Genomic DNA, 27,156 nt, shown 5'->3' on the forward strand with positions numbered 1-27,156 from the left:
CCAGATGGAGCATGCTAAGCACACAGGACCCCAAGCTGCCCCAGCAGACCTGTCGCCAGTGTCATCTGAGGCCAGGGAGGCAACAACAGGTAAGTGCCAGCACTGTCCCCTTATGTGGGGAGGAGGGGCGGAAACCAGGGACTGCGCGTGTAGGCCTTGCTGTCCACAGATCATGCAGCAACCTGTGCATGTGTGAGCATGTGCCATGCCACTCCTGGACATGTGGCCCCTGCTGGCTGCCACACAGGGGCCTTACCCTGTTAGTCACATGCGTATGCGAAGAGGCATGACATTCTCCTTACTCCAGGGTGGGACATAGCAGGATGCTCTCCCTCCACAAGGCAACTCTACACAGAGGCAAGGGACATCTCTCCCCACCCCACATACACTATATACAGCACAAGGGAATGGGTGTGGTCTTGGGGCAGCTCCCATTCCTGGGGATAGCAGGACATTCCGAACATGGCCTCTGTGCAAGCACATCGGCTCTGATGCTGCAGGGAACGGTCATCCTCACCTTGCAGAAGGGGGCTGGACTTCACCCACCGTGTCCCCAGGGATAACTGACCACTTCTCTTGTTTCTCTACAGCCACACCAGCTGCGTGTGCAGGGCGCACCACCCCGTCCAGGACATGCTCCCACACCCGAGGGCTTCACAAAACCACCCATGCAATGGAAGGGATCCAAAGCAGCATCTGGGGGCACTGTGAGCCCTGTACCGCACCCTCCAGCACTGGGTGCAAGAAGACCTGTAGCTCTGGTGGGAGCAGCTTGCCCAGGTCCATGCCATCTGCCAGCACCTGCAGAACCTGGTGCAGAGCATGCTGCCCTCCTGCCACTCCAGCACCTGCTGCTTCCCCAGTTACCGCTCCTTCTCTCACTCCTTCTCCCCCTCCCGCTTTTCCCTCCACACCCTCCATCCTCCCCCCCCCCCCCACGGGGGTGCTGGGTGACAGTTGGCCCGGCGAGACCCCCAACCCTAAGCCCTGAGCTTCCCCTCCCCTTTCTTCCCCTTGCTTCCGCCTTCTAGCTCCCTCCCCCCAGGTTTCCCCCTTCCCCTCTCCCCCCTTCTTCCGCCTCCTTTCCCTAGTCTCACTAGAGTTTCATCCCCCCCCCCCAGTTTTGTTAAATAAAGAGAGTTTGTGTTCATGAAAATACGTGTAGTTTATTTGACATCAGGAAAGGGAGATAGAGAGGGGTAAGCAGAAGGATGTGAGGGAGGAATGACACACAAGCCTCCATTGGGGCACACTAGGGAGACTGTTAGTGCTCCTCAGGGTGGAAGCTCTCCCATAGGGCATCCTAGATACTGACAGCCCCCTGATGGACCTCCCGGATGGCAGCCTGCAGCAAGTGCAGCCAGGCTTGCAGCAACGCATCCACGAGAAGCACCAGAGTGCCCAGGGGCAGCTCTGGCTCCATGTTGCAGAGAGCTGTGGTGTCCTGAGTAAGGACAACAAGAGCACGCAGAGAAAAAAATGCTTTGCTATTCCTCGTCGAAGTAGGCAAGCAAGCAGGGAAACCTGAGAACCGGCTGTCCGGGGGCGGGGGGGGGGGGGTCCCTTTAAGCACAGGCCTGAGATAGTTTGTGTGGCTGCTGCCTGAGGCTAACTCCTGATCTGCTGCTCTACCAAAACTGGTTCCAGCCGACCTTAAATGTGATTCAGTGTCCAATGAGTGTGGACGCGCTATTTCAAAATAGCCAAATGCTACTTCAAAATGCATTTTGTATATAGACATGTTATTTGGAAATATCTTATTTCAAAATAACGCTCTAGTGTAGACATGCCCTCAGTGATAAAGAGTGGCCACACAGCACACTTTACAATAGTGTGGCCGCAGCAGCTCAGCAGCACTGTTGTAAGGTGTACAGTATAGGCTAGGGATGTAATAGTGTAATCAATTAACTGATAAGCAAAAGCTTATAGGTTAATGCTATAGACTACATGCATTCCTCCACTCACTTGCCAGTAAATTTTTTAGCAGGCTCGCCAGCAGCCCAGTTCAGTCTTGGCTCATGCTGGGTCCGTGACCTACCCCCACTGCGGCTCTTCATGTAAAGAGTATAAGGAGCCAGGCAGCAGCGTAGGATGACAGGAAGCTGATCTGCAAAGCGCATTGTTTTTTAAACTGGCTCCCCTCGTGGAGCAGCTCCCACCTGGCACCCTGCACTGCTGCCCCTGGGGGCTCCTTGGGAGTGGGACCAGAGTGTACTGGCTGCCAGCCCCATCCCCAGGGACTATAGACTAGTCGAGTAACTGATAAAAATGTCTGAGGTTAGTCAACTGTTCAATTAACTGATATTTAACATCCCTAGTGTAGGCCTAGCCTTAATTTCTCTAGAACTGAAAGGACACACACTAGTATTCTAAGGACACTCCTCCCCTTCTGAAGCAGATGGTGATAAACATTTTAAAGATGGAAAACACAGGCCTATCAAAAAGAAACCTATTTGTCAATGTGTAAACCTTGTTTTAGCTGACAATCATACATTATTGGATGGCAAATAAACATCTCTTTAAAAGTTATCAGTACTATCTGTTTCCACTATGTCTTTCAGCACGCTACTCCAAATCACTCAAGCAGAAACCACCCTTTCAAATATTTTCTAGTCATTACCACACTCCCAAGCTGGCAACATGAGAAATCCTTTTTGTAAATCCTGGTTTCACCCTTTAAGATACTTATACTACGATAAGATACTGATGCTGTATGGGCAGATGGAATTACTGAAGAATAGGCTCCCCAACTCTTTTCGTACAATATGAGAACTAGTAGACAGATGTAGAAAAACGCCAATCAAGATCAAAAACATTACAAGTGATATCTATCTAAGGACTTCCGTTCTTAACTAGAAAGCATATTTTAAAAGCTAAATGAACAGGCAGACAGGGTGGTTGGTTATTTATTTATTTATAGAAAGGCATGTATACATTTTGAATGGTGCCAAGAAAACCTTTACCCTAGCACAAAATGTTGGCAGCAGGGCAGGTTCCAACACAGTTCCTGCTAAGCAACTGGTTGTCAAAAGATGTATGAGTAAACACAAGTCTAAATTTACTTTTGATATCAGCTTTTGAAAATTCTTGCTCATATTTACTTGTGGAAGGGGAGACCGTCAAACTTCTTTAAAGCAATTCTTGTATTGCTCACTGTAGGTTATATCTTTCAAAAGCACATACATTTTACTTAATTTGTAATCTGAAAAGGTACATTGAAAAACTGCCCATTTTGTAAAAAAAACTTTCAGTTCTGCAACATTTTAGATAATTTTTTAAAATTAATCATGGTCTTAGGGACAAGCTTTTTGAGACAGGACACATATCTTACTCATGCTTGCAGAGTACACTGTAAATTTACAGCACTCTATAAATCAATACTAACAACACTCCACTGCTCTTTAGGAGTCCTTCCAAACATCACCAATTTCTCGCTACCTATAAGTCCTAAATAGAAATGATGAGAGCCTCTTTCTTAGTTTACCAAACATCTGATATACTGTATAAAGTACCCAACAATTAAGGAAGCTTTTTGTCCACTATTATTTTAAATGTTCTTTAATACTTCCAACTCACTAGTGTTGCCAGGTGTCCAGTTTTGAACTGGACAGTCCAGTATTTGAGCTTTCCGTTCAGGAAAAATTGAGAAAATATAAATGAGAAAATATAAATATCTGGTATTTTCTAAATAAGATGTAAAGTAGATTGTGATGTAATGTCTAGTGTGTCCGGTATTTTTGCTGAAACCATCTGGCAACCCTACAACTCACTGAGATGAGTTCATCAAAAAGGTAATTATATAATTTGCAATAGATAAAGTTTTTCACGTGAGGATCTCAAAACGTGCAAATATTAATTAGGATTTTTCAACAAAGAACTGTTTCATTGTGATGATCTCTCTCCTGCTACCCACACACTAACAATTTCATCTAGGCCTGGGAAAGCCTTTTTGGTGAATCAGCATTTTCCAATGACAGGCTTCTTAGTCAAAATGATTTCAACTCTCTTGAATAGCTTAGATGACAGATGAAGTAATTAAACCAAGGAGGGTTAAAGGACATACCTAACGTAACAAAATGGTAATGCTTGGAATAAAACTCAAATATGGTTCCCAGATTTCAGTTCTGTAATCCAAACACTAAAAGTAGCAGCATCCTCTGCTTAGACACCTTTTGCTTCTTTAATTAATGCATCCACTCTCTCTTTACTACAAATCCAAAAATGGACCGATATGAACATTCAAGAATTGGCCTGAGTCTGTTAGGTCCTGGCCCTGATCATTGAAAAATTCAAGCAAGCTCTGAAATAGTGGGCTATTTGTGGCTTGAAAGCTAGAGGAGACCGTCCCTGGGCAAGGAGACTCTGGAGAAACTCCTTGATGAAGAAGACGACAACTGGTAGGTTGACCAATGCAGGGAAGTACTTGGCCCCTCCCTGAAGTAGTGTGTGCAATAAGAGCAGGCCACTGTGACAGTTTGATGGAAAGAACCCCTGTAGAGTCCCCTGACATGCATCTGATGAAGTGGGTCTTTGCCCACGAAAGCTTATGCTCCAATACATCTGTTAGTCTATAAGGTGCCACAGGACTCCTTGTTGCTTTTGTGGAGTCCTCTGTTCTTCTCTTACTTGTCTGAGTCTGACTGCCAAGATTTTGGAGCATGAAGCACAGGAAAAAATCCAACAGTAACTATGGGCAAGGAGGTGAGGGGAGAAGGGGAAAAGACAGCAAACAGTCAAGTTCCTGCTTAGAAGAAACTCTCAAAAATGAAGTGACAGAAACCTAGGAGGGAAGTGTTAAGGGCAGCTGGGCCTTCAGTGCATGAAGCTAAAGGTGAAAATGGAAATACCACAAGCTGAGTTCCTCTAAACAACTCAAGCGGCTGGACAAGACCTTTTGCCTTTAAGATGGAGACCAAGGGAAGACAAGAAGAAAACTGCAAAACAGCCTGAGAAAAATAGCCTCCTGGTGCTGATGAGGAAATGGAGGCAAAATATTGGCAAGCAATGTCAATACAATTCACCAGGTTTGATTGTAGAGATTTCTGAAAGGCAGACTGGGCTGGCATGGCGAGGGGAAAAAAATTAAATAACCCCTCTTTTTTCTTCTTCCAACTTTGTCCAATAAAAGATATTACCTCATCCAACTTGACTCTAATTCTGCAATTTTCAGCAGATTCAAAATTGACAGAGCATAAAAAGAAAATATAAAGAAAAAAAAGACAGACCTAACATAATAGTAAAATATGCTATTCCTAAGGCAGAGTAACCCTACTCCTGGGTTCCCAGACCCTTGCTCAATCCTTAATCTGGCAACCTCAGTACTGCACTACTGGCTTTGCTTGCTGTTGGCAGGGTTTGAGCTTTTGACCCTTAGCTACAAAGGGCAACAGAGTAGGTACCCCTGGTTAGCCTGGGCTGCGTAAATAGTCCTCTCTCCACTTATGAGCTGGATTCTCAGAATGCCAGGAAACCCTTCCTTGGAGCTCCTCACCCCACCTTGCTGCCTCTGGCAATGCTGCTGTTATCTTTCACAATTTTTTTCTGGTTTTCTCCCTATCTGTTCTGCCTCCTCTCGCTCCACTTCCTCTTCCATTCTCCTCCTCCCTCACTGCAGGGAAGGCCTCTTTTTAAAAGGCTCTGTGGCAGCCTCAAAGTGAGATCAGCTGGCTTTGATTGATTTACAGCAGCCTTGTCTCCCCTGCTCCTGATTAGCCAGGGCCCTTGCTGCCTTTTAGAGCTGCCTTTCTCTGTCTCTAATTTAGCCCTCCAGACTGACCTGTCACACTTGTTAACACTGACAGGTTCCTCTCATTCTCATACTTTTGGTCCTTTATATACTCTGTTAAGGATTTTGTTATCATGGATTAAATACATTTCACACTTACTTACTTCACTTAGTTCTGCATGTCATTTCTGCAAACGTTGTCTAAAACTGTTGTCTGGCCTGCTCCATAGCAGCCTGGATCATCAAGAAATTAGATGGCGGATAGGAGTAAGTATGTCAGAATCCTTCGGAGAGACACTGTACCTCTTTTCCCTCATTTTGGGGCAGGGGCACACGTGGCCAGTATATGCCACATGGTAAGTGTTAGTTGGAGAATGGTGTTATTGAATAGTAGGGCCACTCTGACCAGTACCAATTCATGCAAAATGCCTAGTAGCTGAGGCTGATTATCCTGTACCGCCAACAGGATCTGAAGGGCATTTTTTATGCTCCTGAGCAGCTCTTAGTATTGACAGTCATCTAGGAAATAGAAGGGCATCAATGACACAGCCATGTGCAGGGACAAAGGGAACCTCTCTGGTGTCAATGGCATCCAGTCCACGAATGGAACCAGGGCTAGTAAGGGGGCCTGATTTAGGACTGACTATTCATGCTGTGCTGGCAGATCCAATGCACGAGGGGTGCGTGGTTCAGGAACTGGGACTAGCAGATCTGGCAAAAAATGTGACTTCTTGCTCTTATCAGCGTTGGAACACACACCTCCTTTGTGGCTAGAACTTATGGATGATGCAGCTTCTTTCTTGGATCTGGAGCAAGATTTACTGCCATATGAGCAGTAAAGCTTATGTGCATATGTTTCATGCATAGGCCCTGGCATGGGATCCAAAGCACTAGTACTAGTAGAACCAGACAGGGACTCTGCATTGGGAAGTACACCTCTGGGCTGCTCAGGCTGATGTATGGGGACTAATAGGGTGTCACTGCCCAGGATACAACTGCAGCCTCATGGCAATTTTCATGAATTGCTTAAGGTGGAAGGCCTGGCCTTTCCAGGTACGGACAGGGAAGGAGAGACAGATACTGCACCTGGATGCGATGTGAGCTTCCCACAGTAATACAGATGTTGGCGCTCATTGCTGAGCAAAAATGAGAGAGCAGAAAGCATAGACCTCGAATCCTGACATCTTCGGCATAATCCAATACCCAGATTCAGGTGCTGGGGGCAGAGCTGTTCCGTCCATAGGATGGTTCGAGATGGCCACTCCAAGCCCTCAGCTTTGGGGAGCCCCCTCTGTGGATGCTTCAACTATCCTATCTATGGGCCCAGGGGATTACCTAGGAGCTTGGTGCAGGGTGGCAGCAAGGGTAATCATTCCTAGAGGATATTTTAAAGAAAAAACTTCCAATCTTGATTTTACAACTGTCAGTGATGGAGAATATGCCACTACCCCTAGTAAACTATTTCAAAGGTTAATCACTTTTATAAAAAATGTACACCTAATTAAATAGTATAATCGGGTAAGAAATATCCTCTCCAAAACAACTTCCCTGTTGATGAAAAATAAATATTTAATCTAAAAAATTAATCCTATTTGTACTAAGCCATTTAGTCTTCCAACCTCTCTCAGAAAAAGTTTAACTCCAATGATATAAACTTTATCTGATACAGTTGCATTAAATCCAAAGAATATAATTTCAGTAGCCAATAATAATCTATTTGACTTGAACATTTAAATCTTAGAATGATGACATTTTCCAAATTGTCACCAAACAGAGAATTTGAGAAGATGAAGACAAAAACATAATTCTTCCTAAGGATCTCATTTGTTAACTGAGTAGTATTAGCCTTTATCCTTCTGAAAGCAGAATTCTTATAAGAAGATAATCATTTTTTCATTTGTAAAAATACAATTGTTCAACACTAACACTGGCACTATGGTGAATTCTCTATTTTGTTTACATTTACATTTTTATGTAAGTAAAACTTGGCAGCGGTGCCCTTGCTCGCTATGGTTGCCAACCTCCCTCTCTGGGTGTCGGCAGCCCCGGCTTCCCCACGCACCCACCAGGGAGGGCCAGGCTGAGGTGTGGCAGTGCTGGCTTGCCCTGGCTCTCTCCCCCAGCCACCGGGCCCCACCAAGATCAGGCCAGCCCTGACTCTCCCGCTTCAGCCACGGGGGGCTGGGCTGGGCCAAGGCCGTGGCTGGCCTGGCTCTCATCCTCTAGCTGCCAGGGGGTTAGGCCTCGCTGAGGCTTTCCTCCCACCTTGCTGCCATGGAGGGTCCGAGGCTGCTCTGGCCCCAACTCTTCCCCCTTCCCCAGCCACAGGGAGGGCCCAGTGCCGAGGCCACCCTGGCCCCAGCTCTCCCACCCCATAGTTGCCAAGGAAGGGTCCAAGGCTGCCCTGCCCCCATCTCTTTTCCACCCAACCCGGCCACCAGCTACTGGGGGATTGGTCTGGGCTGAAGCAGGGAGGAGGGGGGGTGGCTCCCAGACCCGCTCTGGAAGAAGGCAGGAGGCACAGCTCCCACCCTGCCTTCCAGAGCACCCAGGAAGCCACATGGCTACCCCCGGAGTTCCGGGGAGACCAGAGAGCTGCTGCCTCCTACCCCCCAGTACCAGGGAGGCCTCACAGCCCTCGCCAGAAGAAAGGGAGGGAGGTGCTGTGGGTGATTTGGTATATGATGTGAACAGAAGAGATCGCAATGAAAAGATCCATTAGATATGTTGGACAATTCTACCCATTTGTAATGAAATCTACTATATCAAGCAGCTGGAAGGTGGCATAAGATATAGTTTTGACTTTAACTTGATGTATACTTACTTGTGGTGACACTGCATATATACACTACTCTAGATTACTCCCCCTTATACTTAGTTGAGAAGATATAAAAAGCAAAATGGGGTTTAACTTTCACCAATTTATGCATCATTTCTGAATTTGAGCACAAATCTAGAGGACATTTGTTCTACCAGCTTAAAATACATTAACAAGTGAGCTGGAAGAAAATCTTAATTACACAACTTTGACTCACATCTTCAATTTGGCCCCATGGCTTTCTTAAATCCTCGCACATTCCTTTATGGTTATGTGTCATCTTTCCTGGATTTGTCAATTTGAACTGTTCAATTTGTTTACCAATTTGCAATTCTTTATGTACAGTGATTCTTTTGGCCAATGCTGATGGTCTTAAAAATAGTATCTCTGCATAACCATTTTCTAATATCCAAGAATACAGATTCTAAAACCTCCATAAATATTAATGTTTAAAATAATTTTGCTATACTATTTTTTTGCTATTTTAAGTGCAACAGCATAATAAAATGTATTATACATCTCCTACTACTCCAGCAAGCCAAGCCCTTAGCTCTTATGATTCTGCATTTTTGCAATGTAGTTTGCATACAGCAAATTTTAAACATCATTTTCTGTTGTATTATATTCAAACAGTTTGACTGGTATTATGATGGTATTATGAGACAAATATTTTGAAAATTTTATTACTTACATTTGTAAATTTATGACATTAACATGTCATGTTTTCCCCAAGGTTCTTATTCTTGCTGAATTGCTACAAATAAGTAGAAATTATACTATCTAATCAGCTAGACACCATGTGCCCTGCTGAAAAATACTGCCTTACATAAAACAGAAATAACTGTTTTGTTTCCAAAGTGTTCATTCTTAGTTGGTTTGGTTACACAAGAAACAAATATCAGGCTTAGGGAGTAAGGGAAATAGTTCACATACACGCATTTTGATTCAGTGGGAATATAGGTACAATTGTTTTATAAGTACAAATAACAAAAAGATAATAATGTTGATATAATGGGAAAGAACTGAGTTTTTTTATCATTAAAAGGTCAAATGTATTGCTAAATGAGCATATTAACTCCAATCTTAAGAATGTATGTGAATCACAATAGTAAAAACTAAATTATTGTTTGCTGTGCATCAATAGGTTACACATTGACTACAAGATTCTTAAAAAGGGCTTTATTCTGAAGTTCTTTCTTTTAAAACATACATGCATTATGAGTATCTTATTACCAATACAGCATGTATGTATTTATGGTTTTCTGTAGCACCTCTGGCTATGGTATGCAAGGGCTTCCTAATAAATTACACCACTTAAACAAGAACCTGGTAAACTTCAAGTTTTCCCTTCCTATTATAGAAAATACTGGCATAATCATTTTGTATGTGATACAGAAATAAAATCTTCCAACCCACAAAGAAAACTGTGTTATTTCTGAGGAAGAATAAAGAGATTCCTGACATCATCTTTGCTCCATATATACTAACAGATAGGATCCACAAAAGAATCATCAGCTGACCTAAGTGTAAATAGCATTGGTTAAAGAGAGAAATTCCCAAGTGTTTAGGTTTCTTATAGGTAGCTACCTTGCCAAGAAACCATGCTCTTGGGCTATGTCTACACTACGAGTTTCCTCGGCAAAAAATATGCTAATGAGAGACTCATTTGCATGAGTTGTGATCTCATTTGCGTATTTTCTGCCGATCCCATTTTTGCGCTGGGGTTTTTGCGCAAAAACAAGCAATGTGGACATTTTCTTTTTGTGTAAACCCCCCTTTTTTCGCAAGATCCTTATGCCCCAAAAAAGGAGGTTTACCGATCTTGCAGAAAAAGGGTATTTTGTGCAACAAGAAAACGTCCACACTGCTTGTTTTTGCCCAGAAACCGAGCAAAAAACCAGATTGGAAAAAATATGCAAATGAGATCACAATTCATGCAAATAAGTCCCTCATTAGCATATATTTTGCCGAGAAAACTCGTAGTGTAGATGTAGTCTTAAAGAATATATCTCTGAGACTGTATGTGACATGGTACCAAAATAATTTATGCTCATTTAGCTTGTATGTAGTTGGGCTATTTTTTGGTTTTAGGTTTTTGTCTTAAGCCATTTTTAATTTTCTTCACATTTTGCATAAGTGACACTTCTCTTTCACAGAGCTTCTTCTGAGGAAAGTGGGAAGTTCAGCACTGCAATCAGTCCTATTTTTTAATTTTGTTTCCTGCTGTTGCTCAGAGCTATCATTCCAGACACAGAAAAGCACAACTATGTAAGAGTAGAGGAATAAGCTTTTAAAGGTTTATAAACCATTAAGGAACAGGTCAACTTTAATTAACTTTATTAACTTTCTGCAATGAAGCAGTTATCCTGACAACTAGAAATCTGAGTTTGGTTCCCTCCTTTCATATTTGATCACTAACATATGGAAACAATCACCCATGTCTCAACCCCAAAACATGAAAATTGCCACAATCTTTTGAAGATGGTAGTAGCAGACCACAAAGCTGCTGGTAACTACCCCCAAAAAATCCAAATATTAGCCTTCTGCAGCCGTGTATATACTAGACTACTTTTCTTTCGATCTCCCACAAAAGGCGAAGTTCTAACAATGATAGAACATTTAACCACTACGTTGTTTACCTTGCTTAAAGAAATTCTGGTTAAAATATGAGTGATCTGCCAGCATTAGTGTTTCACAGTATTAGTGTTAGAAATGGTGGCCAACTTTAAAAAATATGTCTAGTGTACATGGGGCAACTGGCAGCTTTCATAATCTTTAAATGCTTTCAAGAGCCAAGTAGTCATGAGAAACTTGGAAACCTGACAAGGTGGTCTCAAATTCACTTCCCACAGCCAGAAAAAAAAATCACATAAAATAATACTCCACAGAAGAAATTAGTGTTTCACTAGGTTTTTTGGTATAACCTTAGGCACTGTTTGTCTTATGTGTAAATTATCAGTCATCTTCATAGTAACCTGCCCTTTTAAAGTAGAGCATACACTTATACTAATACCCAGCAAATACATATCAGCTGGCTGGTGTATTGTTTTCAAATACTGGTATCTGCATTCTTTTTACCGGATGCAGTATCATTGTCTTAGTTCAGATGTGGCAGATAAAAACCAATGAGAACACATAGTTTGTTTTCATTTTTAAAGTGCCCAATGGTATCCAACAACAATAACAGGAAGAACTGTAAGGATCGATATGCAAGATTATTACTTGTGACTTTTCCGCCTCTTCCAAAGAATACAGGCGATCCCTGGGTTACGTACAAGATAGGGACTGTAGGTTTGTTCTTAAGTTGAATTTGTATGTAAGTCGGAACTGGTATATATTGTAGGGGAAACTCTAGCCAAACATTTCTCCAGAGCTCAGTTTTATTCTCCCACATCTCACTTCCCTCAGTCCTTTATTCTCAAGCTGAGGTATCTGCTGAGAAAAGCCGCTCCGCGTCTCCTTGGTCTGCTGCGGGGGGGGGGGGACGCTAGCTTCGCGTCTCCCTAGTCTGCTGGGGGGAAGCAGCTAGTGCGGGGTTGCCTCACCCTGTTTGTAAGTAGGGATCCGATGTAAGTCGGATCCATGTAACCCGGGGACTGCCTGTACATATGAGAACTTTTCGATATAAGATTTAAAAAGAAAGAGTACTTACTAGGTCCCTGTGAAGCACCCAGTTTGCATGGAGGTAATGGATTCCATCAAGGATCTGGTAGAGCAGTGATTTAACCATGGATCTTGGCAACTGCATGGGCTTTTTATTTGCTTTTGAGGCACGGTGAAACTTGATAATATGCTAGAAATAAAACAAATAGAAACAAGGTTTTTAAACAAAAAAGTTTCCTTAACATCAAATATGGGAAAGAAAAAAAGAAAGAAATAGGTGGGTAGCCTTTTGCACTGCAAAAGTGGCCTCCAATTATTTTCCAGATGTGCGTTCTCAGTGTTACACACCTACTCATTTTAAAAGAAAATCTAGATAATATGAAAAAAGTGACTACTTACAACTTTAGAGTCACTGTGGTTCTTAGAAATGTTTTTCCATGCCCTCCCTCCCCCATTTATGGTAACTATGTGCTGCATGTGTGTGAGATTGGAATTTATTTATTTATTTATTGTCCAGCAATGACCATTGGAGCCACATCTGTGCCCTGCACACACCCAAGAGCATATGGGATAGACCAGCCCTGACTGCCTCTTGGCTTCCTGGCTAATTCATAATCCCAGAATAGTTGGACTCGAAAATAACAGAAAAGAGAGGAGGTTATGGGATGTATAGGGACAAAACAACTTGAAGACCATAGTTACTGTAGGGCTAAGTAATCATTATCACCTCAAGTCTTGGTCAGCATCAATCTCACTTATGGCAGCAGGCTAGCATTTCCCACATTAATAAAGAGGGTCTGAGAAGTTTTAACTACAGAACTGTCCTCCGAATTTGGAATCTGATGTGCTCTCCGATCAAAGGCCTAATGTTTATTAAAGATATAAAATTAGCTCCCAAGTGTATGTCCTGTGGGTCTCTAAAGGGGGTTGCCTGAGCTCTAGTTGAGTGGGTCCTATATGCAACAAGCCAAAATGCACTCAAATGATCCACTTGGATAATCTCTGAGAAAAGGGTAATTCAGGTATTGTTTGGGTAATCCCCGAGAGGAGAGGTGATGGGGAATGGATATATGGAATTAGATCTCAGCTTAATTCAGGAAAGAGTGTGCGGGTGAAGAGAAAGAAAGAGTAAATATGTTCTAGAGATGGTGGTGATAGCTTAGTGGTAGGATAGGACCAGTGCTGAAGATTTAATTCTTTCTTGTACCAGATAAATAAGTACAAGTGACAACAGAAATAAGGCCAGACCCAGTAACTCAAATGTTAGTAGGTAGAAACAGTAGAAACAGTGCAATGCAGAATTTGGTAGAAATTGTGTGTATGCAGAATTTACTTTCCCTGCAGTGCTGCTGGCTGCTACTAGGAGCTGCTAGACCATACCGAGCCCAGCTTGGGAGTAAATGGGGATATTGCTGTGGAAACTTCATTTTCTCATTAATGCATCAGAGGGAGCTTAATCAAATATTTTTTCCTTTTTTTGTTGAGGCTGGAGTGAGGAGGGGTTGGTATTAATTACCAACTGATTGGTGACATAATTACAAAGATTTTAAATATACGAAGAAAATATGATGGTAGAAAGAATAATGTAGCACCCACTGTTAGACTTGTAGAGCAAGCACAAACAGTGACTCTTCAACAGTTCTAGACCAAAATATTTTTTACCTAGTACCAGGAGGGAAAAATAAAGAGCTTGAGTTTAACAGGAGGCAATCTACATGGAGATGTTAGCCTGAGCTAAAAATTAGTTTGCTTGGAGGGAGCCAGAGCCGGAGGAGATAAATAAAGAGAATGGAGAGATTCTGCATTAGCAGATCTTAATGCAGGATCTGACCTCACTTGTATTAGTATTTTTCTATTGTAAAGCAGTTAGGTTGCTTTTGTAGATAAGGATTATGTGAATAGGCCTAGCTCATGACATTTGCAAGATTACATTTCAAAGAAAGTTTACACAGCTGTTAATGACCTAAGTTACAGAAAGAAAAGGGTTCTTTTTTATAGATTTTTTGGATGTTCTAGATATCTGAAGACTCTGATTTTTTTTAATATCCTGTGTTACTAATTAATACATGGTAAATCGTTAAAACTGAAAGAACTTTGCCATGAAAGCTGTATATTTGGTTGACCTTTTAATTAGAGTTGGATTCTAGACAATTGATTTCCATTACATTTTAGAATGGAAGTTTCAGAGGATAGCCAAGTTAGTCTGTACAGAATAAACTTAAAAAACAACAAAAGGTCTGGTAGCACTTTATAGACTAAAACAGTAGTGGCCAACACATGGCTCGTGAAGAAGAAAATTGCGGCTCCTGAGAGAACTGGGATGGAACATGGAACCGCTCAGGTCAGCCGTTCTCACAACCAGGCCGCTGTGAGAAACATGTGTGCTCACGGCCCACGCCATTCCTCTCATGGCCCCCAGCACATTACATCATATCCTGCACGTGCAGGCCAGGTCACACACAGCATCCCAGCCTGCACATGCTAGCAGCTGGCCGCTGTGTGCAGGCAACAGCGAGGGCTCCAGATGCAATGGCAGCACCAGCTCCAGCTCCTGGACATAAGGTTGGGGGGGAGAGGGTGCGTATGGCGTCCCGGCCAGCTCATGCTCAAAGCCGGCCACTCAGCACACGCGCCCCAGCACCTGGAGGGAGACGCACGGCTGTAGTGACGGCGGCTTCGGGACCCGAGAATTAGGTTAGAGCAGAGAGCAGGGGGATTGGGTGGGGGGGGGTGCCTGGCTCTGGGGAAGGGGAAGGGAAGAGCAGCCAGCACACTTCCTGAGACCCGGGATCCCTAGGTACTGGCCCCAGCTGGTTCTGTCCCCTCCCCCTGTCCAGACCCCTCCCCCCACAAGTACCCTGCCCCAGCATCCACCAGCACCCTGCCACAGCACCCACCAGCACCTAGCACCCTGCCCCAGCATCCCCCAATACTCTGCCACCTGCCCCTGCACCCACGAGCACCTTGCCCTACCACCCTGTCCCTTGCCTCCACCAGCATAGTTGGGGCCACATTAGTGAGGCTTAGGGAGTTCTGGAGGGTTTGGGGTTTTTTTGCATCTCATTTGTGTGGCCCTGACTAACTTTTCTGTGGGTCAGTGACCCCTGACTCAAAACAGGTTCCCCGCCCCTCTTATAAATAAAGACAAAAACCAGGACTATGTAGCACTTTAAAGACTAACAAGATGGTTTATTAAGTGATGAGCTTTCATGGGCCAGACTCACTTCCTTAGATCAAATAGTGGAAGAAAATTGTCACAACCATATATACCAAAGGATACAATTAAAAAAAAATGAACACGTATGAAAAGGACATAAAATTTCAGAACAGAAGGGGGATGGGGGGGAGAGGTAAATGTCTGTGAGCTAATGGTATTAGAGGTGATAACTGGGGAAGCTATCTTTGTAATGGGTAAGATAATTAGCATCTTTATTCAAACTTAGGTGTAAAGTGTCGAATTTAAGCATGAATGACAGTTCAGAGGATTCTCTTTCAAGTGTAGTCTTAAAAGGCCTTTGAAGCAGGATACTGGTAATCAAGTCGTTGAGACAATGTCCTTTCTGGTTGAAATGGCAAGAAACTGTTTTTTCTTTGTGATCCTGTCTAATATCTGTTTTGTGGGCATTGATCCTTTGGCGAAGTGTCTGAGACGTTTGTCCAATGTACATAGCAGACGGACACTTTCGGCACATGATAGCATAAATTATATTTCTGGATGCGCAGGAATGTGTGTTCTTGATCTTATAACTTACTTGGTTAGGTCCAATAATGGTAGCAGCAGAGTGAATATATGGACAAAGCTGGCAACGGGGTTTGTTGCAAGGGAAGGTACCAGGGTTGGTATTAGTGTGATATGTCCTGTGGTTGTTGGTAAGAATCATCTTGAGGTTAGGTGGTTGTCTATAGGAGACTATGGGTCTGTCTCCCAGACCCTCTTGGAGTTTAGTATCCTGTTCCAGTATACTATCCTGTTGGGGCTCTTGTACATTTCAAAGGTGGATCGCGGAAGTGCTTATTGACTTGTCAAGTAGTCAATGAAAATTCCATCGACTAATCGATTAGCAAATTAATCGCTACTTAACATCCCTAAAGCATCCTTGGCTGGACAATATACCAATGCAAGTCATGACTGCAGTATCCTGAGTCTGAGTTTGGCATGCCACACCATGTACATAAACACAAACATATAGTAGTTTGAGATAGTTCCTCACTGTTGTAGTGGGGAACTGGTGGAGCTCTTGAATGATATCTGTCAGGACTTCAAATCTTGAAGACAGGAAGAATGCTTGGGCTTGTGTTGAGTCCAGGACAGTTCCTATAAACTCTATTATTTGAACTGGGAACAGAGCTGATTTCTCTTCGTTCACAAAGAAATCTGATGAATGCCAGCTGAGCATTGGACTGGGCCTTGATCAGTTATCCAGGTAAGGGAACACTTGTATGTAATGTCTATGAAGAAAGGCTGCCACCACTGCCAAGCATTTCTGAAAAACATGGGGAACTGCCAACAGGCTAAATGGGAAAACTGCAAATTGGTAGTAGGTCTCAAACCTCACATATTTTCTGTGTGACTAGATGAATGCTGCATAAAAGTATGTGTCCTTTAAGTCGTGGAAGGCACACCAGCATGCCAGATCCTGGGAGGGAATAATGACGGCTAGAGAGACCATGTGGAACTTGCATTTCTCTATGAATTTGTTGAACTCCTGTTATATGATGGCTCAGTCTCAGACCCACCTTGGATTTCAGTATTAGGAAATACCAGGAGTAAAACCTTTGCTCCTGTGTTCCCGAGGGATCTTCTCCACTTCTCCTACCCATAGGAATGATTGCACCTCCTGGATAAGGAGTTACTCGTGAGAAGGGTTCCTGAAGAGGGACAGGGAGGGAATTAAAACTGGAGGGAAGAAAACTGAATGGAATATCCCATCTACTGTGCTGAGTACCCAACACAGTGATACAGGATCAAGCACAGTAGAAAGGAGATAGTCAGGAGGAAAATGTAAGTGGGGGCGGATCTGGTATCCAGTAGGGATGTCAACACATAGTTGACTATATGATTAACCGATAAACTTACATACATTTCCCCCAGCCCCAAATCAGAGGCAGTGGAGGGGCAGAGGGGAAAAAGTGCCAGGATCAGAAGCAACTAGGGGGGAGCAGGAGCCAGTGCTGGGGGAGAAGGAGCCTCTGTCCATGGGGAGCTCACATCCCCTATGGAAAGGAGTTTCAACCACCTCATGCTGCTGCCTCTGTATCAGAGATAGCAGCGTGGGACAGCAGGCAGTCGGTCTGCACGAGGAGCTGGTTTTTAAACTGGCTCCCCTTGTGAACCAGCTCCTTCTGCAGGGCAAGGTGGCAGGGGGCTCCCCAGGAGTGGGGCTGGGAGTGCACTGGCTGCTGGATCCGCCTCTTGAACTATCAAATAGTCGTGTAAGATTTCATGCGGTTACATAACTATTCAATTATCCAACATCTAACATCCCTAGTATCCAGTATGGTGTGTTGTCCTCAACCGTGCCGTCAAAAGGCTGGCTTAAGCCCTGAAGGTGAGTGTGGCCCAAAACTTGGTTTGAAGGTTAATGAGGCATCCTTCAACTGCTATGGTTTCTACTCCTAGAGCCATCCTGGTGGCTCTGTTGCAAAAACTGTTGCTGAGGTTGCAGGCAGAAGTGCCTTTGCTGGGTCAAAGGAGTGTAAAGTCCTAAAGAACTCAGTGTTGTTCTTGAGTCTTTCAGGCTGTTATGCCTGTTTTGTTGAGAGTAATGAGTTCCCTTTTAAAACTAGGTCCCAGATAGTCTGTTATACCTCATATAGAAGTTCAGAGACCTGCAAACAGGAACCTCTTCACATAGCTATGCCTTGTGGCTGCATCTGCAACATCCAACGCAGCCTGTTGCAATGCCCTAGAAATAAGCCTCCCTTCTTTCACCAACGCCAAAAATTCAGCTCTGGAGTCTAAAGGAAGAAGTTCAGCATACTTTGTGAGGGTTGAACAGATGCTGTAGGTGTACCTATTGATCAGTGCCTGCTGATTTGCCCACCTGTGGAATAGACCTTTCAGACATATAAGTCCTCCTGGAGATTATGAGCAGTGCTGAGAGGGCGTCTGGCCTTGAAAGATGGTATGTTGGTGCTGGTTTCTGTCTGCCTCTTTCCTAGGCACCATCTCCTTTGATACCAGTGCCAGGGCACTCCGAACTAAGGACAATGTACTAGTTGCCATCGCCATGATCCAATTGGGGCCATAAAGGCACCTCCATAAGAAGAATGTGGAGTCGCTACTCTCTTGCTCATCGTCCTCAGCCTTAAATCTCTACAGATTTTTGCAGCAACTTTTCTGGTGACTCTCACCCAAATACTTTACAAAGGAGAAATGAGGATCACTCTTTGGCATGTGCTTGGCGTATGACTGGGAAGCCCTGAAACCTAGGGAATAAGGCATGTCCTGGGGACAGTTTGAGCAGGTGGGGAGGGGCGTAACTTAATCTAACTGAACTAGCTGCTAACTAAGAACTAACTACAATTTAGACAACTATCTACAACTATATACAGGAAACTGAGAAGCACTGATCTACTTGTGAAGCAAGAGACGAGACGGAGAAGTTTCAGGTACCATCACTGGCGGTAAGGAGCTAAAGAGGCAGCAGGTCAGCAAAGCCCCATATTGGGCACCATTTGGGCGCCACTCCAGGGGGCGTCTATGCTGAACATACAGCTACCTGTTAGGGGAAAAATCTTCCAGCTACTATGCAGTAAGGATGTTAAATATCAAGTAATTTACTAGTCGAGTAATAGACGGAATTTCCATCGATTACTCAACTAGTTGATAGGCACTTCTGCATTCCTCCTTTGAAATGGCTCCATGAGAGCACTTCTTTGAAAAGCACAAGAGCGCCTGCTGGATAAGGAACTCTGTGAAGCCCAGGGCCAGTGGGAAGTCCTGCTGTCTCGGGGCTGCATGCAGGTGTCAGTTTTGAAATGTACAAGAGTCCCTCAGCATGGTCTCTTGTGCATTTCAAAGTGGAAGTGCCCTTATGGAGCCTGGAGTGAGTGGGGGACAGAGTCCCCTGCTGACCCTGGTTTCCATGCTGTGCTGCCGCCTTGAAATGCCATGAGGAGCCCGGGTCAACTGGGGACTCCCCAGCTGATTCCGGGCTCTGTGCAGCATTTCCCCAGAACCTGGGATCAGCTGGAGATTCCCCAGCTGACCCCAGGCTCTGCACACTGCACTGGAACCCGTAATCAGCTGGGGACTCCTGAACTGACCCCGGGCTCCACGCAAATGCCATGGCTGCATTTCAAAGGGGCAGCACCGCACAGAGGTGCAGTGCTGACTCTTTGAAATGCCGCCTCAGCGTTTCAAAGCAGCGTCGCACAGAGGTGACCCTGGGCTCCATACAGTGCTGCCCCTTTGAAGTACCTGATAAAGGCAGCAAGGCGGGGGGGGGGTCGACTAGTTGACTCAGCTATCTGATAAGCTTTTGCTTATCAGATAGTCAACTAGTCCTTAACATCCTGACTATGCACGTGCACACTCACACCTAATTAGAATGCACATGGTAGAATGGTTTAGGGATATACCCTTTTTGTTGGATATGTTTCATACATGAAACACATTTTATAGAATCATACTGTCATACTTGGACTGAAAAGAACCAATTGGAAACATGGCCATCAGTCTACACATGACCTTTTTGACTAGCTCAGTGGTATGTAAAACTAACAGTACTTCTGATCTGAAGCACATTTAATCAAAAAAAGACAACCTGTCTGCAAATTAGATTAAAAGTGACCAAAAAGAAACGCCATTAGACTTTGTCAAGACAACCCCAGGAGAAGAACAATGGATGGCTAACCTTACCTCAGAGTGCATCATTTGAAAGACAGTCTGCATGAACACAGGACAGAATTTATTTAAGAACATACAGAAGCAATTTGTGGATTATATTGAGGATTTTGGAATTCAAGTATAAAACCAAGTTTTACTACTTTAATGGTTCGATGAATTGCTATATGGTCAGAGTTCATCTCTAAATAAGCATGCTTTCTTGAAATCAAATGTATTGTTTTGTTTTGCCAGTCTTGTATAATTTGGGAGGTGTTTTGGGGATGCAGTGTGATTAAATTAGTTAACGAATGGGTAATTAAAATAAGGAATAAGGGATCTTTCAGAAAAGGCTTTATTTTCCGAAAGATCCGCGTCTAGACGGGCGCTTTTTTCCGGCAAAGCTCAGAGACGGAAAAAAGCGGCAGCCATGTTTATGCAAATGAAGCGGGGGGGATTTAAATCCCCGCTTCATTTGCAATTGCGATGTGTCTAATTTGCATCCCTTTTATGGAAAAGGGATGCAGTCTAGACACAGCCATCTATTATTCCAGAACTTGAAAAATCTTTTCAGGCAGATAGAGGCATTAAATAAAGTTATTTTGTTTTGGGGACTGTTATTAGAGTGCCTAGTGCTGTTCAGTAAAATACCTATGCAAAACAAGTTCTTTCCCCCAAAAGGTTTAAGGGCGCAGCACAGGAAATGCAAAACACCACAACACAGAGTGACAAGTGGACATTACTACTGAAATGCATCACACAGCTAGTGAATTTTAAGGAGTTTTCTGAAGGAGGAGAGTGAAGGAGCTTTACGTACGTTAACTGGGAGGCTGTTCCTGTGTAGGAGGCAGCATGAAAAAAGACACAAAGTTGGGAGTGAGCAAGAGTCAAAAGGGGAAACAGGAAGTGATGCTTGGGAGAAGTGGAAGGAACAAGAGGTTTCAGAGGAGATGTGGCCAAAGGTTTAGGCAAGAACCAAATTATGCAGAGCTTTGAATGTAACTAATTTTATGCAGAGAAAAGGGAGAGTTCCTGTAAAGATTAAAAAGTGGAGAGAGACAATCAGATGCACAGGAAAGAAAAATTATTTGAACAGCACATATTACACGGAAAGGAGTGAGAAGAAATAAGAGGACAGAAACAACTAGGTTAGCAAACATTACATCTCAAATAATACGTATCAATTAACTAAAGTGGGACTATGACTAAATAACAGCCAGACCCATAAGTAATGGTGAGAGCATTAAAACAGAATGATTCCTTATCTACTAATCATGTGGTGTTTTTCACACAATATGAATACCATATGCACAAAAAATTAGAATAGAAAAGATTATTGAAAAGGGTTCTTCAACATGCCATTCAGTGCAGCAATAAAATGTTCTTGTGGTTGCTCCAAAAACAACTAAATGCAACTGATGAACAGAATTATTTAAATTCTATGCATATAAAATTCTACTATGTAGCATGGACATATAATACTTATCAACTGTAAAGAGTATACTTTGTGTAATTTGTCTTTGTTGAAAACCTTTCAGAAATAACTCAAAACTGTCAATGTGTCAGAAAACTGATTCAACTAGATTACCTGCAGGATGAAAGCTCATGACTTGATTCATTCTATGGCTATGTTTACACTGGAATGATTTGGAAACAAAATTACTGTTAAAGTGACGAGGAGTCCTGTGGTACCTTACAGACTAACAGATTTACTGGAGGATAAGCTTTCGTGGGCAAACACCCACATTGTCAAATTCATATAGTGGAAATTCCAGAGGCAGGTATAAATATACAGGCATAAGAAAAGAATACCAATCAAGAGTAAGGCTAGAGATAACAAGGTCAATTCAGTCAGGAAGGATGAGGCCCACTTCTAGCAGCTGATGTGAAGGTGTGAACACCAAGAGAGGAGAGTATCAGAGGGGTAGCCATGTTAGTCTGCATCTGCAAAAGCGACAAGGAGTCCTGTGGCACCTTATAGACTAACTGCAGTGGGCAAAGACCCACTTCGTCAGATGCATGTGACGAGAGAGGAGAAACTGCATTCACAGTCTTTGTTTAATCCTAAACTGATGGTGTGAAATTTGCAGATGAACTGTTGCTCAGCAGTTTCTCTTTGAAGTCTGTTCTTGAAGTTTTTTTGTTGCAGGATGGCTACCTTTGAATCTGCTACTGTATGTCCAGGGATATTGAAAGTGTTCTACAGGTTTTTGTATATTACCATTCCTGATATCTGACAAAATTACTGTTGATATTCGTAAGTCACCAAATCATGTTTACACAGCCACCCTGAGTTGACATCATGGCCACATTATAAACTCCCCCACTAACAGAAAGAGCAAAGGAATGTGGGTAGGCATCCCACGGTGTCTGGCATCATACCCAGTCACTAGGCACTGTGGGAATATGCAATGTAGCTCAAGGTATTTTGGGAACATGAAAAACCTCTTTGTTTCTCATCCCTCCTGGGGCTTGCAGCTTACTTCCGTGCCATTTAAATGGCAGTCCTTGCTGTGCATTCCAGCATCAGCTGTGAGAAATCATGGACCCTGGACGTCTCTCCCATTCTGTGTTCAATGTGCTTAGAACATTATCATGCATTGCAACAGAACTACTTATGAACTTCGAATGAGAAGTAGACAACTCAGATGAGGACAATATGATTGAGGGACAGCAGTGAAGTGGCATTGCAAATTTGGCTGTCACAGAGCAGCTGTGCAGAGTAGAGTGTCACTTTTGGGCTAAGAAAACCAACACTGAGTGGTAGGATCTCATTGTCATGCAGGTGTAGGATGAAGGGCACTGACTACAGAACTTTCAGATGTGTAAAGCAACCTTCATGGAGCCAAATGCTGAGCTGGCCCCTTAACTGCAGTGCGAGAACACCCGAATGAGAGCTGCTATTTCAGTAGAGAAGCATGTTGCAATTGCTTTGTGGAAGCTGGTGACTCCCTATTCCTGCCCTTCAGTTGCAAATCAGTTTGGAGTAGGGAAGTCTGAATTGGGGTATCACTTATGCAAGGGTATGTCTACACTACAGTGTTATTTCAAAATATATTATTTCAAAATAACGCATCTACACACAAAATGCATTTTGAAATAGAGTTTTGCAATTTCAAAATAGGACATCCACACTGAGTGGACGCTGAATCGCATTTAAGGCCGGATGGAACCAGGTCAGGCAGGGCATCAGGTCAGGAGATACTTTGTGTGGCTGCTGCCAGAGGCTAGCTGAAGCCTGTGCTTAAAGGCACCCCCCTGGACAGCCGGTTCTCAGGTTTTCCTGCTTGCTTGCCTACCTCGATGAGGGACAGCAAAGCATTTTGTCTCTGTATGATCTGGTTGCCCTCACTCGGGACACCACGGCACTCTGCAACATGGAGCCAGAGCTGCCCCTGTGCACTCTGTTGCATCTCGTGGATGCGTTGCTGAGAGCCTGGCTGCACTTGCTGCAGGCTGCCATCCGAGAGGTCCATCGGGGGGCTGTCAGTATCCAGCAGGCCCTTTGGGAGAGCTTCCACCCTGAGGAGCACTAAGAGCCTCCCTGGTGTGCACTGAGGGCTTGTGCCTCATTCCTCCCTCCCGCCCTTCCACTTTTCCCTCCCTAACCCCCCTTCCTGATGTCAAATAAAATACATGTATTTTCATGAACACAAACTCTCTTTATTTAACAAAACTGGGGTAGGAGGAATGAAACTCTAGTGAGACTAGGGAAAGGAGGCGGGAGAAGGGAGGAGAGAGGGTGGGAGAGGGGAGGGGGAAACCTGGGAGGAGGGAGCTGGAAGGGGGAAGCAAGGGGAAGAAGGGGGAGTGGAAGCTCAGGGCTTAGGGTTGGGGATCTCACCGGGCCAACTGTCTCCCAGCACCCCTGGGGGGGGGATGGGGAGAGGATGGAGGGTGTGAAGGGAAAAGCGGGAGGGGGAGAAAGAGTAAGAGGAGGAGTGGTAACTGGGGAGGCAGCAGGCACTGGAGCGGCAGGAGGCACCACACCAGTGTCACTGGACCAATTTGATTTTCATGCAAACCTGCTCCTGGGTTTGCATGTGGCCTTTGGTGGCCAGGCTGGCAGCTATCCTGCAATAGATGGCCGCATTCCTCCGTCTAGGCTCCTGGGACCTGACAGACTGCTCCTGGGGAGCGGTGGAGGGCTGGCTGCCAGTGGCTTGCTGGCTCGTGTTTTGGGGCCACTGGGTCAGGGGTAGTGACTGCTGGCTCTGGGCTGGCAGGCTTGGAGCTAGCACAGGCACTGTGGCCAGAGTAAACTCCTTTAAGGGCTCCGGGGAGGGAGGAGAGAGAGCAGAGTTCTTGGTTGAGGCTGGAGTGGCCACCAGGGCACCCTGGGAAGGCTGGATGCTCTGTATTTCAACAGAAGGGTCTACACAGCACTTATTTCGAAATAGCTATTTCAAATTTGGCGTTATTCCTTGTGGAATGAGGTTTACCAAATCTGAAATAAGCACTCCGCTATTTCGAATTTATTTCGAAATAGCAGTTTGGCTGTGTAGACACTAGTAAAGTTATTTTGAAATAATGGCTGTTATTTCAAAATAACTTTGCTGTGTAGACATACCCCAAGTGAGCAGGGCAATAATTCAACATTTTGCTGCATAGGACTGTGACTCTTGGAAATGTGGATTACATTCTGACTGGCTTTGCTGATTTGGGTTTTCCAAACAGTGGTGGGGCAATCAATGGCACACATATTCCCATTATAGCACCACTCCACCTTGCCACAGAGTACATGGATTGAAAGGGGTACTTTTCAATGGTGCTTCAGGCATTTGTGGATCACCATGTGTATTTCACAGATATAAATGCTGGATGGTCTGGAAAGCTGCATGATGCATGCATCTTCAGGAACAGGAAACTGCAGGCTGGGACTTTATTTCCAGGGCAGAAAATTATAGTTGGGGATGCAGAAATGCTTGTTCTGATCCTAGGTAACCCAGTTCACCCCTTATAGCCCTGGCTCATGAAGCCTTACACCTGAACAGCATTAAAGAGGAGTAGAACAATAAGCCAATACCACATGATTGTTAAATGTGCCTTTGGCAGATTGAAAGCAAGACAGAGATGTTTGTCTGGTAGGCTGGAGCTTTTGGAGGTGGTGGCCACATGAAGTTGCTTACATAATTTGTGTCAGAGTAAGGGTGAAATGTCTGTCTATGGGTGGAGCACTGAGGCACAGAGCCTGGGCACATAGCTTAAACAGACAGTCACTCATGCTGTCAGAGGGACCCATAGGCTGGCCATCAATATCAGGGAGGCCCTGAGGAACCATTTTGACAATGAGAGGTGCTGACATTTCTGTGTGTTGGGATTGCTTCCCTGCCTCATCACACTGCTCATCCTGAGTGATGCATTTCCATGAAACCAAGAGATATTACAGGCTTCCACAGGGGCCAGAGCAACTGGTGTGGATTGTGTCAAAATAAACTCATGGAAACCTGCATCACATTTGTCTTTATTGATGTCTTTCAGTCACAGTGAATGCTTGATAATAAGGGATAGCAAGAGTTATTAGAAACCTCACAATTGTGTTAACGACCAACTGTCAAAGTCACAGCTGCTGTGATGGGGAGTGCAGTGTGCTGGGGGAAAAAAACATTACCTGACTGTGAAAATGAGTGTGGGAGCATAGAGGGAGGGTTGCTGGATAAAGAATTCTGCATGTGCAGCCAGGGAGGCTGATGTGTGAACACAGAAGGAGGGTTACTGTGAAAAGAATTCTACATGTGCTGACAGGAAGGTCTTTGGTTTTGTTCACTCTGCATCCTGATAAGACACTTCACCATCTCAGTTTGATCTTCCATGAGCTCTTTAGCATGCACTCAGTGGCATCTGTTCTGAGTTATCTCCCTAGCACTCCTTTCCTCCCTTTTTTCTGTGTGAAGTCATGAATGCCGCAAAACTTCCTCTCTTGTCTTCCAAGCTTCTTAACTTAGTTGACGGAGTTTGTCTGCAAGGGAGCGTGCCTGACTTCTCAAGGTCTGGTCTGGAAAAGTAACCATTAGAAATAGTGTGACTGTACTTTTTCTGATAAAGATTGTAACATTTCACTAGTATGCACATCTCTGAACAAAACTGGTGATTTTTCTTGTCACCCTAGAAGCAAACACAGATCTCTCCAGACACTCTGATCATGGTGAATTGTAATGGTGGGGGGAAGAGGGGAAAGAGGGATTGGTCATGAGGCCCCAAGAAAGTACAGTCCATGCTTGTGCAGCAGGTGTACATGGAAACAATTTGTAATAATCCTACACTTGTCCAAAGGCTGCCATTACTTTAGCTGACATAAACAGGCTGAAGGTTAACAGGCAAACCCAGGCTCTGGTTCTGAATGCAAGCAGGGGGCGCCCCTTTATATATGCAGCCAAAATCTGTGCTGCCTTGGTTCCAGCAGCATAGTTTGAGGAATGGTTTGGGAGAGTGTCATACCACGGCGGTGGGGAAATGGCAGCCCTGCCATGGAATCTCTATGAGAAAGTACATCGGGCACAGCTTCGAAACATCTCCCAGCAAGATTCTGCTGATCTCTCTGTGTACATCAATGCTATATTTTGACATAACACAGACCCAGGGAGGGCTTAGCCACCTCACAAAAATACAACCTCTGATCTCCTCACCCCATTGTCTGCCCCCACAAGAGCAACTTTCCATACCAATGCCCATCCTACCCCCACCCTGCTGCAATACAAAGCAACTTACCACCACACACCACCACCATCCCCTTCCCCTGGCTGCACTAAAGCAACTTACTGCCCTACATAGCCGATGCCCTCTCGCCTGCAATAGAGCAACTTACTCTGTGACTCTTCCCTTGCTTCATGACCTTCCATCTCTTCTCTTGTGTCATGCTCCATATTCAGATGCTGAGATGCCTCGGGACTAGAGAACAATTCCTCGATCCCTGGTACATAGGTTGGCCCTTCAGTGAGAGCCCCTCCTCCTTGTCTGCTTCCACCTCTTCATCAAGAATTTTTGGCTTCAGGTTAAGTCCTGTTCCTGACTCTGTGCTATGGGAAGCATTCACAATCTCCTTGGCTTTGGACATGGGGTCCCAGAATTGTATCCAATTCTTTACAAAAAAATCATATTTTGAGTGTAGCACCAGCCCTGGCTGCTTGCCTCCTTTGCCCTCTGCGAAACCTGCAGGAGTTCTTTTATTTTGGCTATGCATTG

At 44.3% G+C, this 27,156-nt stretch overlaps 1 protein-coding gene across 2 annotated transcripts in view; it reads right to left on the minus strand.

The window, feature by feature from the left end:
* Positions 1–27,156, minus strand: part of CDK19 (cyclin dependent kinase 19) — a 189,337-nt gene that overhangs the window by 72,619 nt on the left and 89,562 nt on the right. For both annotated transcript variants that reach the window (XM_075923110.1, XM_075923111.1), the window contains one exon: positions 12,196–12,336. In XM_075923110.1, coding sequence (XP_075779225.1) covers positions 12,196–12,336 — 141 coding nt within the window. The remainder of the gene's footprint in view (positions 1–12,195; positions 12,337–27,156) is intronic.

Source organism: Pelodiscus sinensis, chromosome 3 (assembly GCF_049634645.1).
Source record: "Pelodiscus sinensis isolate JC-2024 chromosome 3, ASM4963464v1, whole genome shotgun sequence".
Lineage (NCBI taxonomy): Eukaryota > Metazoa > Chordata > Testudines > Trionychidae > Pelodiscus > Pelodiscus sinensis.